Source organism: Ursus americanus, chromosome 9, assembly GCF_024610735.1.
Source record: "Ursus americanus isolate L20-20 chromosome 9, mUrsAme1.1.p, whole genome shotgun sequence".
In the NCBI taxonomy this organism is placed as follows: Eukaryota; Metazoa; Chordata; class Mammalia; order Carnivora; family Ursidae; genus Ursus; species Ursus americanus.
In genome coordinates, this window is record NC_142135.1 from 25,520,723 (window position 1) to 25,538,775 (window position 18,053).

Consider the following 18,053-nt stretch of genomic DNA (forward strand, 5'->3'; position numbering starts at 1 on the left):
GTTATATATGGCTTGTTTAGGAAAATACTGGGAGAAAGGAATAATGCAGGAACGATGAAGAGGGACCTGTAACCACGATATTTACACAGATATACAACCAGTCTGTTCAACAAGTATTTAGTGAGTGCTTACCAAGTGTCACTTTCTATTCTCGCTCTGAATAAGAAGATAAGATTCCTGCCCTTTCGGAGTTTACATTTTAGTAGAGGGAAATTGAGCAACACATCAGTAATGTGTTCTCTTTTTTCAGATAGTGGTATGTACTATGGGGAAAAGTAAAGAAAGGGCTAGAGGTCAGACGAATACATCCAGGGCTGTTTTATATCCAAATGAAATGAACAGAGAGGGTTGTAATAGTCTTGGAGGTAAACATACATATAGACTGTGAGGCAGACACAGATCTTGACATGTTTAAGCCATAGCAAGAATCCCAGGTGTCTGGAACGGAATGAATGATGGCAAGCATGATAGAAGAGTTTGGGGGGCAGAGCAGAGGCCAAGTCATGTGGACCCTCAGAGGCCATGGAAAGTTTGACTTTTCTCTAAGCAGTGAGGGAATTCATTGAGCTAGGGAATGATGTGGTCTTAGTTTCTAAAAAATCACTGTGGCCAGTGTAAAGAGGGGTGGAGTAAAGCAAGAAGACAGAATGGAAGGCAATTGCAATAGTGGAGAGGAAAAGTAATGGTAATTTTGATAGGAAAGTCATGATCAGGGGTGAGAATTATAAGCTTTGCAATTTATTTTTTTTAGTGGAGATAAGGAAGTTTACTGATAGGTTGAACATAGATATAAATGTGAATTTGAATATAAGGAAGAGAAATTAAGATAAATGAGTCCTAGATTTCTGGCCTAGAGCTGGGTGAATGTTAGTCACATTTACTGAGATGGAGAATGGTAGAGGTAGAGGACAATTTCAGAAGTATTGTTTTAGACATATTAGTTTTCAGATACTTATTAGGCATGTTATTGCAGGATTCTGAGCAAAAGTCAAAATTTGAGATAAACATTTAGTAGTCATACTATATTGATGACATGGAAATAGATACCATTTTTGAGGTGTGATGGTTAGAAAGAAAAGAGAAGATTGCCTAGGTCAAAGAGTGCTACAACATTTAAAGGATCAGGGGAGGAGGATGAGGCAGAAAGAAGGAAAGAGAGAGAGAAGGAAGGGAAGGGAAGGTAGGGGAGGGGAGGGACAAGGGAGAGGAAGGGGGGAGGGGAAGGGAAGGCGGGGAGAAAGGAAGGGAGAAAGAAAGAAAGGGAGAAAGAAAGAAAGAAAGAAAGAAAGAAAGAAAGAAAGAAAGAAAGAGAGAAAGAAAGAGGAGAGGGAGAAAGACTGTGAGTATAGCCAGTGGTATAGAAAAAAGTAGAATAATGTGGTGTCTCCATGGCCAAGCAAAGAAAGGCTCAAGGTAGTTGAAGTGATCAACAGGAAGAGATAATTACTCATAGATTGAGTAAATTGAAAATTAAGAATTGCATATCACATTGTAACAAGAATATTCTGGTGACTTTGGCATAGTCATTTCAATGGAGTGAAGACAAAGGCCTGATGAAATGGATGGAGGACAGTCGGGAAAGTGAGGAAGAGGGGATTTGTCACTGTGGTATCAGGGAACGAAGGGTAGATGAGTTAGAAACTTGGCACCACAGTGAGCCGAGTTCCAGACAAAAGTTGATTGCTTCATCTTCTCAGACTTCAGTCTATTGGAAGAGACTAACATATAAAAAGAATACGAAAACATAATATGAGCTATACTGTGATAGAGTTGTATAAGAAAAAACTTGGTGCTATGGAAAACTATGGGACACTTAACAGATAAGGGAGTCAGCAAAGAGGTAGAGAGGTAAAGTCAACATCGAGTCACGGTGGATGGTAGTGCTGGCTATGTGGGGGAAGACATACCAAATCACAGCCTTAAGAGAGTATATTAGTTCAGTAGGCTGAACTGGGATGGGGGATTGGGATGATGACATATTAGGAAATCATGGGTGCATATAAACCTGGAGATGTATTTAGAGACTGATAAAGTTAACTGCGTTTATCTGTGGAATTGAAGCCACAGGGAGATTTTTGAAGGATTTTCAGTAGTGAAATAACATGATCAAATTTTAATTTTAAAAAGGTCATTTTAGTAATAATGAGACATATTACATGGATAATATACCCACCATAACGAGGTCCATTGATATGATTAATGTAGTAACCTAGAAATAAAATGAGAGTGAGGTAGGATAGTGCCAATGGAGAGGAAGAGTTATCTGTATTTTCTTTCAACTCAGAATCAGCACTTCGTCAATCATTTATTTTTAATCTGTTTTGGGGGTGAATCTCTATTATAGAATTCTTCTTCCACTCCTGACATGTTAATTCTCAAGTCATCCAAAACTGTTGGTTTTGTTTTTAAAGGAGCTAATTTTTTTCTGACCAATTTAACCTGAATTAATATATAACATAAATTTATAGGAAATTACAACAAAATGGTTTTCTTTAAAGATACATTTTTACACTGTTAAAAACGTTTGTAGCACTCTTTTGAGCAATTGACCTAGGTTTTTCATTAGGCTTTGAAAGTAGCAGAAATTATTATTAACTTTTTAAAAATTATTATAAAAGGTATATCCTGATATCTCACTCTTATAACCAGACTACAACAAATGCCCAAGGATCAGAGTACCAGTGGTATCTAAAATAATAATAGTTGTGAAAGGAAATAGTAAAATGAAGTACAATTTATTGACCTCTCATTGTGTTCCAAACAATGTGCTAGCTTCTTTATGTATGTTATCCTATCTATATATTTTTCACAAAAGCCCTTTTTAAACAACCACATTATCATTTCACATACAAAGTATCTGAGTTTCAGAGAATTTAAGGAGCGTATCTAACATCACACAGCATTTAACATTGTAAGTTAGGTCATGCCCAGAGCCAAGCTGATAGTATCAGTGGTATGAGAATTTTAAGATTAGTACTTTTAAAAAGTGATAGAGGCCTTTATTGACTTCAGAGCAGGTCTACACACTTACTTTTTCTTGTCATATTGTACTGGCAATAACAAGACTGGCCCCATATCAAGTCTCTTTCTTCCACTGAAGGACATGGAGTCTGGAGCCAAACTATCAGTATTCAAATTTCGTCTTCATCTCTTACTAGCTCTGTGATCTCGGGCAAGTTATTTAATCGCTTAGTGACTCTATTTCCTGTAAAATGAGGAGAATATTTATTTATATCTCATTGGATTGTTGGGAGGCTTTAATGAGTTAAAAATCTGTAAATTGCTTAGAAGAGTTCCAGGCGAACAGTAGGCTCTGTATAAATGTTATTAGCATCTTGATTACTCCTGAAAAGATGCTATTACTCTTTAAAGGATGCATAAAGAATAAAGTGACAAATATAAGATAATTCTTCAAAAAATTCTATTTCTAGATATGAGCAATTTTAATGCAAATGTGCCAATGCATTTTTTAGTAATATACTGGAGATAGGCTGTCATTGAGTTAATTGTAGTATGATTTTAGATATGCCATTGTAAGGTTATCCATTCATGTTATCTAATTATTTTTAAAAGTTTTTAGGAAGGAAGATTTAATTTTCATTTTTCTTATGAGTTTTAAAAAATAGTAAGATTTGGCTGTGTTTGCAATTCTAGTATCTGTCTAAGATGTTATCTCTGACCTTTTCTCTTACTTTAATCCTTTGCATTAGAATTAACTCCCTCTCTTGAATTGTTTTACTTTTAGTGCCCTGTGGTGGAATTTTAACTAAGCGCAAAGGGACTATTTTGTCTCCTGGATACCCTGAGCCTTATGACAACAATCTGAATTGTGTATGGAAGATCACAGTGCCAGAGGGAGCTGGCATTCAAGTAAGAAAATTTAAATTTTTCTCCTTTTCATTGTATGTTTGAAGTTAATCCTTTCAGAGATGACAGGTTGCAGGTTACTTCTAAAGGTTTAGCCAATGCTTTTCACTGGCACGGTTGAATGTAAATAGAAAGATACTTATTAATTTTTCCACCGGCAGAAAACAGAAAACCAATTCAAGAAGGCATAAACAATAAGAAAAAATATGTTGCTCTACATGACATGGAATCATGGGGTAAAGGTTGTTTATTTCAGAGGTTTAGTTGTGTCCTTCTCGATCCCAGGTTTTTCTCTCTCTCTCTTCTCTGAGATAGCTTGTTGGCTTAGTTCTTAAGCTTCTTTTCTCATGATCTCGAGATGGCTACAAAAACTCTAGCCACAATAGCTTTATGCAGCAATGGCCAGTAGCCAAAATGGAATGTTTCTATCTTACGTAGCTTTACAGTGGTTAAAAAAACTTTTTAGAAATCCTTCCAGTAGACTTTCCCTCCTGTCCTATTGATCAAAATTAGAAGAATATCCATTCCTAAGCCGTATACTGGCCAGTAGCAAAAGATCTATTATGATTTGGCTCAAACAAATCAGTATTAAGTACCTAGATTAAGCAAGGGGCTCAGCTTCCTCTGATGTATACTGTCCTCATTTACTTAAACAAAATCAGTTCTCTGTTAGCAAGGAACTGGGATGGTAGTCTATTGACAATCAATGTGATATAATATTAGTACAACTGAGGAGGAGAAATTTGACCAGTTACTCTGTTTTACAAGGAGATTGTTTCTGGGTAAATTGATGGCATTTTACTCCTGATTCAGTATATATTCCATGGAAAGTAATTATTCTTCACAAAATATTACATAATCTATATTTCATAAAACTAACTTGATTACTTCTCCAGTTGAGTCATAAGATTTTCCTTTGGAAACTTGAGATATCTATCAGCTATGGAAAAAGTAGTCAAGAAATCATTCATTAAAACTGAAATTAGAGAGTAGTATAATTTTCAGTTAAAAAAAATCACCTGTTTGAATTTATCTTTGTAATTTTTCAGAAAATTAAAAAAAATCACTTGACGGGTATTAGGAGTAAAATAAGTCAGTAAACCAATGAGAAAATATGAAATGTATGTTTACAGTGTTTTAAGGCTATTAAAAATGAAAAGACTATAGATCTATGCTTATATTCTTACTAGCTGTACTGTCCTTTTATGGCCAACTTGTATGTAAAATTCAGGGAAAACCAATCAATCCTGTCTCATCACTGGTAGAATGAACAAGGATTTTTATTTGAGAGAGAGAGAGAGCATGCATGTGGGGAGTGGGGAGCTGAAGGAGAGGGAGGGAATCTCAAGCAGACTCCCCACCGAGCACAGAGCCCAAGGCAGAGCTCCATCTCAGGACACTGAGAACATGACCAGGCTGAAATTAAGAGTCTGATGCTTAGCTAACTGAGCCACCGAGGCACCCCTGATTATATAGTATTATATTAAAAGAAGAACGGTAAAATTTAATCTCTTGGTTAGATATCTAACTGCCCACTGGGTACTTTCAGCTAAACTTCTTGCTGGAATTTCAAATTCAGTCTGTTCAAAATTGACTTCATGATTTTTTCTCATTATTATGGAACTTCTCCAGTGTTCTCTGTCTCAGAATGAACCTCTCATCCATTCAGTTGCACAAGCCAGAAATCTTGATGATTTTTTTTTTCCTTCTTCTGCTCTATACAATGAAATATGTCAGTGTCAGGTCTGTCTTTCACAAATCAAATAAGTCTATTTCTCTACATCCAGATTTTAATCACTTTAGATTGGGTGGTCATCATCCCTCTCCCAGGTTCTTTTTCTCCTCCAATCTATTCCTCGGAGGGCAAAGAGAGTAACCTAAAATTAAAAACCTAATAATATCACTTTCCTGCTTACAATACTTCAACTGTCCCCTATATCCTTAATTCCTTGACAAGTTGATTATGCCTTTGTGCTTTGTCCTCATTTCTTACCTCTTCTGTTTACCCTATTTTAGTTCTTTATAAAAGCTCTCTTTTGCCTTTGGGCCTTTGTGCATGTTGTTCCCTTTCCAGACAACACTCTCCTTGATCTCCCTTTATTTGGCTTATTCTTAGTCATCATTTCTGTCTCAACTTAAAACAGTTCCTGTGAAAGACTTTCCGTGAACTTGAGAAAAGGTTAAGTCCCATGCTGTATGTTCTCATAGGTCCCTGTAATTTCCTTATTATAACACCCATCACATTTTACTGTTACTACTTACTTAATTATCCATAAGCTCATGAGGGTACTAAGTCTGCTCTGGCAGCTAGCACACTCAGTAAATATTTTTAGAATGAACCAATGAATACCTCCCCAAGCAGTGGAATTTTAGACTATTTTAAGGAGTTAAGACAGCATGATGAACTAAGAAGACATCTGCAGACAAAGTACATTGTATGTCACTTGTCCTAGCCAAACACTGTTCAGAACTGGACACTTAATATAAATGACACTATAAAATATAAAATCTTTCACTGAGGAAGCATTTTATTTAATGATCACACTTTAGAAAACATTTTGAATTTAACAGAACATTTATCAAACTTATAAAGTGTGAAGCATACTGGATTTTTATTTTTAAATACTCTAAAGGACTGCCAAACACTTTTTTTCTAATTAACCTCTTATATGTATGTTAATTTTAGACATATCTCTAAATCATAGAAAATTATATAATACATACACATATATGTAAAATGTTAATTATATTTGATATTTCACTAACTTTACCTAAAAGCTACCTGACTACTACATCAGGTTTAAAACAATGCTTATTTTATTCTATTCAGTTAGGATGAAAATGTGTGTGAATAAAGAATTATATGAATATTCAATAAATCCTGTAGGAGATGAAATGGGATAACCAGTGGTGGAAAGAAGAAATATTTAAAATGCTGAAAAAGTTACAAATAACATAGAATGATTGAACTGTCTTTAGAAATACCCTCAACAAATAGAGTAATTTGTTATATTAAGTTTACATGAGAAGTTTGTAGGAACTAGTGTATTCATTTGTTTGCCTGTCTATTTTAACAAAGTATATTGATGGAGAATTCCAAACGGGCTATAATAACAGAGTTATCAAGTGAAAGAGCGATCTTTATGTGAATAACCATGGGAAAACAATGTTCGTTACTTAATTGTGTCAATTTGTAGAATCATCATCATGAGCTAATCTAACAAGCAAATTAAAATGAGATTTGAATGTCTATATGAGGAATATCTGGTTTTAGTGATTGGAAATTCATTGCCTCATAAAGCTATCCTGTTACCATGATGGACCACTCCATCTAATGCAAAGTTCTTCTAAATGCTGAATCAATAGCTGCTTCTTTTTAAATCTTTTACTTTGACTCTCATTTGGCTTTTTGTCATTGTGGGTCCTCACTCATTTACTTGAGTCTTCCATACCCTCTGTTTATTGTGCCAAACTACATTCACAATTTGCCCAGACTCCGAGTGGTAAATTGGGTTAGTTTTCTGTGGCTGCTGCAAATTACCATGTACTTGATAGCTTAAAATAGCAGAAGTTTATTCTCTCACGGTACTGGAGGCCAGAAGTCCCAAAGCAGTTTTACTGAGCTGCAACTGAGGTGCTAACAGGGCTGTGCTCTGACCCTCCACTCCTCCCGCTGCCCAGGCTCTAGGAGAGAACATTTCCTTGCCTCTTTTAACTTCTGGTGGCTCCTGGCACTCCTTAGTGTCTGCTATATGACTCTATTTTTTGCCCACATGGTCACATTGCCTTCTCTCTTCTGTCTGTGTCAAATCTCCTTTTACATCTTTCTTATGATTGTATTTAGGGCCCATTTGAATTATCCAGGATAATCTCCCTATCTCAAGATGCTTAGTTTAATTGCATCTGAAAGACCTTTTTTTTTTTTTTTTTCTTCCATGTAAGGCAGTATGTATAGGCACCAGGGATGAGGACCTGATATTTTTGGTAGCCAATATTCAGGCTGTCATACATATGTATCCAGAATTAAACAAAATTTCTTTTTCTCATTAAGGTAATAGGCTTTCCTACAGATGTCTTCATTTTTGTTCTCACCGCCCCTCTGATCTCCATAACTCAGGGAAAAAAGTTAAATTATTCTTAAGTCTTCCCTCTCACTTCCCTCCCTTATTCAGATTACACAAAAACCGGTAACTTCCCCTGTAGCAACACATGTGACATCTCTGTCCCCCTTTCTACTATTTATTCCTGCCTCCAACCTACTTCAGTCTTTCATTGCTTCTCACATAGACGATGCAGTGGACACTGAAATTGTCCTTTCACTTGTATCTCTTTCATCTAATGCAGTGTAGTACTCAAAGCAGTTCTGATTTTGCTTCTTCTAAAGCCTTCAGTGGACTACTCGATTGCCTAATTATTGTTGTGGTGTTTAGTCTTTATAGTCTCTTGGCCAGTCTGTCTCAACTAAGATACATTAAATCTTTTATAAACACTGGACACTATTCTCAACTAAAATTAATTTAATTTTTAAAATAATTCCATGAATCAGATACCTTTACTACTACTACGATGATTTATATGAGTAATTGAAGTCATAGAAAGATTAACAACTCTTCTAGGATTACATGGCAGCCAGGGGAGGGAGCCAAGAAGCTGCAAATCCAGGCGTCCTAACTCTGCAGTCTCTTGTATTTATCCACTAAGCTTACTCTTTCTAACTTTTCTCTACTTTTCCTAACTTTGCATGCATATTTCCTCATATGTAAATACCTTCTGTGGCTAAATTGGATTACCAATGGTTCACTAAATCCACCTCATGGCTTGCCCCCTCTACATTTTTATAACTCAATAATTTCTTGCAGTGGAAAACCTCTCAATACGTTAAGCTTATCGCAAATGTCAACTCCTGCATGAATCCTTACATTTTTTTTCTTTTCTTTTCCTTTCTCTTCTTTTTTCTTTTATTTCAGCTAAATATGATCTCTTCTTCCCCTGAATTGTAGGAAAGGAAAATTCAGATATGAGGAGAGAATTGATCCTTGTTTAAGGAGGTGGTGATAATATTACAGTCATACAGCTTTAATTCCATTCTTCTCCCTGTCCTGGAACGTTGCCATTGGGCCTAATGCCTGTCACACAGGCGGGGTATCTGTTGCCATGTGGCACTCACCCCTGGAAAAGAGGCACCAGCATTCACTTGACGGGAAGAATGATGAGGGTCTCTTTTGTGGATAAGACATTTTTAATGAATGTAATTGTTATAATTATTTAGCGAATGAGTGCAGTGCTTACAATTATAACAGACTTTAGCTAAATAAAATGAATTTATTCTAATAAAGTTAGTCCTTCCTTTCCTCCAGAACAATAAAATTAGCTACACGAAGAGAAAAAGGATCACATCCACAGTTGTGGGGGTCCTGTGCGTTCTTGCGAAAGCTCAAGCTGTGCCAAGTGAAGTGCAGCAAAGTAACACATGCCTCTTTCTTTAAATAAAATTTAATAGACATGAGAGAATTGTTCTCCAGCATGTACCCCAATCAGTTATAAAGTATAATTTTGGTCATCCATATTGAGACCTATTAAAAATGTGCATAGGGAATAATAATGTTAATTTTTTTAATGAAAGGAAATTGAGCAAAAGTTAGGCAAATAAAGGAAAATAAAATGTATCCAGTATAAGCCTAGTTAAACTGGCAAGAATCTAAAACTACAGAACACAAAAATTAACCATTTGTTTACAACATGCTTTGGGATTCCTGGCACTAAGACATTAATTAACCCAAAGCCTTTATTTTTATTTTTTTAGATTTTTTTTCTTTATTTACCTTAGATATATAGAGACAGAAAGACACAGAGAGTGGGGGAAGGGGCAGGAGGGGAGGGAGAGGGACAAGCAGACTCCCTGCTGAATGGACATGGGCTCCATGTGGGGCTCCATCTCATGACCCTGAGATCATGACCTGAGACGAAATTAAGAGTCAGACACTCACCTGACTGAGCCACCTAGGTGCCTCTAACCCACAGCCTTTAATAAAGAGAACGCTCTGAAATGGCAGTAGATATTATCAATGTTATACCCATAGTGAACACTGCTAGGTGCCCCATAGGCTCTCTCACCAAAGTCAGCGCATGTAGGCCAGTGCTACAATGGCAAAGATGAGCTCTGTTAAAATCCTTCTATGAAGGGCCACAATGACATGGTCCCAGCTTGGAGTTCTCTCTTCTAATGAGGTGATAAGGGCTATAATATTAGCATCTTGTTAGAAATATGTTTTCTTATCAGTAATTATTATTTTACAGGTGCAAGTTGTCAGCTTTGCTACAGAACATAATTGGGATTCTCTGGACTTTTATGATGGGGGAGACAACAATGCTCCACGACTTGGAAGTTATTCAGGTAAATAGAAGAGCTGAGCTTAATTAAAATACAGATATAATTAGGAATATAAAAATCTCTCTCTCTTTTTAAAAGACCTTCCAGAACTCTGACTTAGCAGTTTGAATTGCTTTTTATAAACTATACACAGGGAACTAAATTACCAGGTTAGAAGTTTGAAAGGCATTAAAGGTAATGACTTTGAAATTGCTATTTAAAACCTTGCTATATTCTTACTATGTTTATGTAATTATTTATTGATTCTTTTATAGTAATATTTTCAGCTGAGCTGTGATTCAGGAATAATATGTGTGCCCTTTTCTTTTAAATAGTTAAAAATTAGACAGTGCTTGGTAATTATGCTCTATCTACTCAATAGAGTGTTACCCAGCCATTAAAATAATTTTAGAGACTGTGTAACAACATGGTGAATGTTACAAGGTACTGTTGAGTGAGAATAAAGAGAATATAAAATTATTTCTATGGAATGAATAAAATTATATAAAGTTAATATATACCCAGGTACCAAGACCAGAAGGTTTTTTAATTTGTTAAGGTTTTTAAAGGTAATTTATGCAATAATCTATCAGCTTTTTCCAACATATGAAGAGTGAAATCAAGTTTTATTCTAATTTTAGCTATACCTTTAACTTTAATATACTTTTTAAACATAGACATAAGAACACAGCTAAACCATCAACTTCTACATTTCAGATATACTTAAATCAGTGTGAATGGTTTGAAGTTTTTAGTAGATTTTAAAATAGAGTATGATAACCAGTTTTTCAGCATCACCATTGAGAAAAGGAAAGAAGAAATATCTGGAGTTAGAGTGACTTGGTTTAATCATAAGTAGTATTTTAGATATAAATTAAGGTAGAAGTCTTTCTTGGAAGAAATCTCATAACATTTGTCTAGAATAGATTGGGGGTAATACTTTCTTAATAATAAATAGAACAATGAAGATAGGGGCGCCTGGATGGCACAGCGGTTAAGCGTCTGCCTTCGGCTCAGGGCGTGATCCCGGCGTTGTGGGATCGAGCCCCACGTCAGGCTCCTCTGCTATGAGCCTGCTTCTCCCTCTCCCACTCCCCCTGCTTGTGTTCCCTCTCTTGCTGGCTGTCTCTATCTCTGTCAAATAAATAAATAAAATAAAATCTTTTAAAAAAAAAAAAGAACAATGAAGATAATAAAAATGACAACAGCTATTGATTTATCAAGGGCTAGCTCTACTTGAGGCTTGTCATACATTTCCTCATTTGCTTTTTCTAGCAGTTCTGGTATGTGATTGAAGCTTAGAGAGATTAAGTTGCTCGAGGTTGTACAGCTAATGTTAGAATGACACTGGAGCCCAGCTGGTGTGACTCCAGAGCCACAGCTCTTAATCACTAAGATTCTCTAGGAAACTAAGGGCAGGTCGAGTTTACCTCTGTCTTCAGTGATTCAGTGAGGATACAATTGACAGATAACAGGTTGAAAACAAACAAACAAACAAAAAAACAATTGTATGTTCTATAATGAATCAGTCCTGACTTCTTTTATAGAAGGATCAGTGGGTGGGTAGGGTCCACAGAGTTATACCTTAAGTAACTAGTTCCAGAAAAATTTTGCAATACTATCAACTAATATGCTTGTTGAAGTTATCTTAAACATAGGATTGACACTTATTTTTCTGCTTGTCGTTTGAAACTGCTTGAGTTGTAATATTAAGGATCTTGAACTATTACTCAGTGTCAAATAGTCAAGAAGTAATTGGTTCAAGCAGATATTTTATGTTTTCAACTTAGTAATTGAATAAAGTCAAGTTGATTTCCTTTAAAAATTCAGGAGTACATCATTACAATGGATTTGCTGGGAGACATGGCTAACACTAGTTTATAAATGGGATTTTTCAAACACTACTTATCAGCTTTGCTGTCAGATACATCAGAGTACTTTACCTGGTATAGAAGAACATACATACATACATATATACAAAAATTAAATGCATATATAATATATATACGTATATATAATAAAAAGAGCAATAAATAAATGTATCCTCTGAACCCATACATAATCTTAAGTTACTATACTATAAAAATCACCTGCAAACTTATAAAATTAAGTTTCCTATTAGCTCATGCATGGAATATTAAAATTCACATGAAATTCAAAACATTTATTTCAGGGGACTATAAAATTTACTGCTTTGACCAGCTCTTTGTTCCTGCCTATTTTTAGGGAGCAATCTAGAGTGATCCCAAAGGATTATCTCCTGGGAGATGGTCACAAACAATAAAATGAAAGAGAAATGTGGGAGATATATTTTTATCAAAAAATTCCTGAAAAACAGTTGACCAATACATAATTTCAGGGATAATCTATTGGCTGATTAGTAATTAACTTAGTTTTACTATAATATTTATTATGTGATCATTGATCTGCCTTTTCAATTATCATTTCAGGAACAACAATACCCCATCTGTTGAATAGTACGTCTAATAATCTGTATCTAAATTTTCAATCAGACATCAGCGTTTCTGCTGCAGGATTTCACCTTGAATACACAGGTAAATATAATATCATGTGCCACTCAAGAAATTTAAGAACAAGTTTTTTAGACTGCACACACAAATGAGATCATATTTATTTTCTCTGTCTGACTTATTCACTTAACATAATACCCTTAAAGTCCATCCATGATGTTGCAAATGGCAGGATTTCCTACTTTACTTTTTCTTGACTGAATATTATTTAATATTTAATTTTATATATATACCACACTTCTTTATCCATTCATCCATAGATGGATACATAGGTTGTTTCCATATCTTGGCTATTGTGAATAATGCTGCAATGAACATGGGAGTGCAGATATATCTTTGAGATCCTCATTTTATATCTTTTGGATATATACCTAGAAATAGAATTGCTACATCATATGATACTTATATTATTAATTTTTTGAGGAACCTCCATACTCTTATCCATACTGACTACCAATTTTTGTTCCCACCAACAATGAACAGGGGTTCCCTTTCACCACAGTCTCAGTAATACTTGTCATTTCTTGTCTTTTTGAAGACAGTCGTTCTAACAGGTGTAAGATGACATATTATCGTGCCTTTGATTTCTGTTTCTCTGGTGGTTAGTGATGTTAAACATCATTTCATGTACCTATTGGTCATTTGTATTTCTTCTTTGGAAAAATGCCTATTCAGATCCTTTACCTGTTTTTTAATCAGACTGATTTTTGTGTTTTTTTTGTTCGTTTGTTTATTTTGTTGTTGTCGTCTTGTTTTGCTATTGAGTTATATGAGTTTCTTACATATTTTGTATATTAACCCCTTATTAGATACATGATTTGCAAATACTTCCCCCATTCTATAGGTTGCCTTTTCATTGTTTCTTTTGCTGTGCAGAAGACTTTTTAAAAAGATGTATTTATTTTATTTTAGAAAGAGAGTGGGAGCAGGGGTAGGGAGGGGCAGAGGGAGAGGAAGAGAGAATCTCAAGCAGACTCTGCACTGAGTGTGGAGCCTGACATGGTGCAAAACCCTGAGATCATGACCTGAGCTGAAACTGAGAGTTGGACACTTAACCCACTGTGCCACCCAGTGCCCCAGAAGATTTATTTTTTAATTTGATGTAGTTTCACTTACTCATTTTGAATTTGTTACTGATACTTTTGGTGTTATATCCAAAAAATTAATGGCAAGACCAATGTCAAGGAGCTTTTTTTCTATGTTTTCTTCTAGGACTTTTACAATATTGGGTTTTATTCCAATTCTGAATAATTTTTGTGAGTAGTGTAAGATAGGGGTCCGATTTCATTCTTTTGCATATGATTAAACAGTTTCCCCAGCACCATTTATGGGGAAAAGACTACACTTTCCACCTTGAGTATTCTTAACTTCTTTAGCAAATGTTAGTTGGCTGTATATGTGAGGGTTTATTTCTGGGCTCTCAATTCTGTTACATTGGTGTATGTGTCCATTTTTATGCCAGTACCATACTGTTTGATTACTATAGCTTTGTAGTAGTTTGCAATCAGAAAGAATGATGCCTCTAGCTTTGTTCTTCTTTCTCAGGCTTGCTTTGGGTATTCAGGGTCTTTTGTAGTTCCATGAATTTCTGTCTCTGTGAAATCATGCCGTTGGAATTTTGACATGAATTCTGTTGAATCTATAGATGGTTTAAATGTGGTTAAATTTGTTCCCAAATTTTGTTGTTACTGTTTATGCTATTATAAATCGTATTATTTTCTTTCTTTTTCAGATATTCTGTTTTTAGTGTATAATAACACAACTCATTTCTGAGTATAGATTTTTTATCCTGCAACTTTATTGAATTTGTTTATTAGTTCTAATAGTTTTTGGTAGAGTCTCCAGGATTTTGTATACATAAGATTGCATCATTTTCCAACAGAGATAATTTTACTTTCCTTTCTGGGTTGGATGTCTTTCATTTATTTTTCTTGCATAGTTACTCTGGCTAGAAGTTCCAGTACTATGTTGAATGAGAGTCATGAGACTGGGTACATTTAGTCTTGTTGACTATCTTAGAGGAAAAGCCCTCAATCTTTCACCGTTGAGTATGATGTTAGCTGTGGGCTCTTCATATATGGCCTTCGTTAAGTTGAGGTTCATTCCTTTTATACCCATTTTTGTTGAGAGTTTTTATCATGAAGGGTGTTTTGTCAGATGCTTTTTCTGTGTCTATTGAGATTATCACATGATTTTCATCTTTCATTCTTTTAATGTGATAGATCACATTTTTTTGATTTGCATGTGTTGAACTGTCTTTGCATCCCAGGCATAAATCCCACTTGATGGTGGTTATGATCCTTTTGATATGTTGCTGAGTTTGATTTGCTTCTGTTTTGTTAAAAAAAATTTACATCTATATTCGTCATGCATATTGCCCTGTCATTTTTCTTTTCTTGTAGTATCCTTATCAGGCTTTGGTATTAGGGTAATTCTGATTTCATAAAATGAGATTTAGAATGTTCTCTCCTCTTCAGTTTTTCACAAGAGTTTGAGAAGGACTGGCATTAATTCCTTTTTACATGTTTGGTAAAATTCACCCATGAAGCCATCTAGTCCTGGGCTTTTCTTTATTGGAAGGCTTTTGGTTACTAATTTAATCTTTTACTTGTTATTGTTCTGTTCAGATTTTCTATTTCTTCATGTTTTAGTTGGTAGGTTATATGTTTCTAGGAGTTTGTCCTTTCTTATAGAGTATCCAATTTTTTTGGTATATAATTGTTCATAGCAGTCTCTTATGATCCTTTTTATTTCTGTGATATCAGTGTAATGTCCCTTCTTTCATTTCTGGTTTTGTTTATTTAAGTTATCTCTCTCTCTTTTTTCCTTTTAGTTAACCTATAGAATGTTATGTCAGTTTTGTATATCTTTTCAAAAACCAGCTCTTCATTTCTTTGGTCTTCTCTGTTGTTTTTCTGTTCTCTATTTTATTTATTTCTGCTCTGATCTTTGATAATTCCTTTATTCTGTTAACTTTTGGCTTTAGTGTATTCTTTTTCTAGTTCCTTGAGATACAAAGTTAGCTCGTTTATTTGAGATCTTCCTTTTTTCAAATGTAGACATTTATTGCTATAAGCTTCCTCTCAGAACTGTTTTTGCTGTATCCCACAAGTTTTGGTATGTTGTGTTTCTCTTCTTTTTGTTTGTTCATTTCAAGATTTTTTTGATCTCTCTTTTGATTTATTCTTTCAATCCCTGGCTGTTTGTGAGTGTACTATTTGATTTCCACATATTTGTGAATGTTCCAGTTTTCCTTCTGTAATTGATTTCTAGTTTCATGCCATTGTGGTTGGAAAAGATTTTTTATATGATTCTACTCTTAACTTTGCTAAGACTTGTTTGGTGATATATGATTCATCCTGGAGAATGTTCTGTATATACTTGAGAAAAAAACATGCATTTTGCTGCTTTGCAATGAATGTTCTGTATATGTCTGTTAGGTTCATTTGGTCTGAAATATTGTTCAAATCCAATATTTCCTTAATACTTTTCTATCTGGATGAACTGTATATTGTTGAAAGTGAAGTCCTGAAGTCCTCTACTATTATTGTATTGTCTGTTTTTCCCTTCAGATCTGTTAATATATGCTTAATATATTTGGGTGGTACTCTCGTGTTAGCTGTACACACACACACACACATATGTATTAAAGATTTTATTTATTTATTTTAGAGAGAGAGATTGAGAGAGAGAGCACATGAGTGGAGGGTGGGGCAGAGGGAGAGGTGAGAGAGAATCTCAAGCAGACTCTGTGCTGAGTGGAGCCTAACATGGGGTTCAATCTCACGATCCTGAGATAATGACCTGAGCCAAAATCAAGAGTCAGATGTTAACTGACTGAACCACCCAGGTGCCCCTATCTGCATGTATATTTATGATTACTATATACCCTTGATTAAATGATCTAATTATTATGCAGTGGCTTTCTTGATCTCTTATTACTGCTTCTGAGTTAAAGTTTATGTAGTCAGATATAAGTATAGCTACCACTGCCTCTTTTGATTTCCACTTGCATGGAATATCTTTTATTATCCCTTCACTTTGAGCATATGTGTATCCTTGAAGCTGAAGGGAGTTTCCAGTTGTCAGCATAGTTGTTTTGTTTTGTTTTTGTTTTGTTTTGTTTTTTTAATCCATTCAACTACTTTATGTCTTTTGCTTGGAGAATACCATCCATTTACATTTAGAGTAATTATTTACTTACTAATACCATCTTATCAATTATTGTCTGGCTTTGTTATAGTTCCCATGTTCCTTTCTTTCTCTCTTGCTCTTTTCTTTTGTGAATAGATGATTGTTCCATAGTGGTATGCTTTGATTCCCTTCTCTTTATCCTTTGAGTATCTACTGTGAGCTTTTGCTTTGTGGTTATTAGGAGACTTACATAAAATATCTTCTAGATATAACTATTTTACACTAACAACTTAACTTCATTTACATAATAAATCTCTGTCCTTTTACTCCCTTCTTTGTGTTTTTGATGTCACGATTTACCTTATTTTTTGTATTCCTTAACAAATTATTATAGCTGTAGTTAATTTTAAAGCTTTTGTCCTTTACTTTTATACTAGAGTTAAGTAGTTAAAACACCACCATAATACAGAATTGAAGTATTTTGAATTTAAATATATACTTACCTTTACCAGTGTGTTGTATATTTTTGTATGTTTTCATGTTACTAATTAGCGTCCTTTTGTTTCAGCTTGAGAGACTGCTTCCTGCATTCTTGTAAGACAGGTCTAGTGGTAATGAACTCCATCAACTTTTGTTTATGTGGGACCATATCTCTTTTCTCTGACATTTTCTCATGGACTACTTTACTGTATAGAGTATTCTTGCTTGAGAGTTTTATTCTTTCAGCACTTTGAGTATAACATCACTCTCTGTCCTTGTCTATAAGGTTTCTCCTGAGAAAGTCACTGATTGCCTTATGTAGCTCCCCTTGTAAATTATGAGCTTCTTTTCTCTTGTTATTTTTAAGATTCTCTCTTTGTCTTTCATTTTGACAGTTTTATTATATTAATCTTGGAGAATATCTTTTTATGTTGAGTTTCTTTGGGGGCCTATGACTTTTATGAACTTGGATGTCCAAATCTCTCCCCAGGTTTTGGAAGTTCTGTACTATTACTTCTGTAAAAACCTTTCTTTTTAAAAAAGATTTATTTAGTTATTTGAGAGAGAAAGAGAGATAGAAGAGGGGCAGAGGGAGAGAGAGAATCTGAAGCAGACTCCCTGATGAGCACGGAGCCAGATGTGGGGCTCAATCCCAGGACCCTGAGATCATG

General features: G+C 34.8%; 1 protein-coding gene across 4 annotated transcripts in view; it reads left to right on the forward strand.

Moving 5' to 3' along the window:
- The window catches only part of CSMD3 (CUB and Sushi multiple domains 3), a 1,146,349-nt gene that overhangs the window by 992,357 nt on the left and 135,939 nt on the right, over positions 1-18,053 (forward strand). For all 4 annotated transcript variants that reach the window (XM_045805628.2, XM_087864412.1, XM_045805629.2 and 1 more), the window contains 3 exons: positions 3,746-3,870; positions 10,165-10,261; positions 12,688-12,792. In XM_045805628.2, coding sequence (XP_045661584.1) covers positions 3,746-3,870; positions 10,165-10,261; positions 12,688-12,792 — 327 coding nt within the window. The remainder of the gene's footprint in view (positions 1-3,745; positions 3,871-10,164; positions 10,262-12,687; positions 12,793-18,053) is intronic.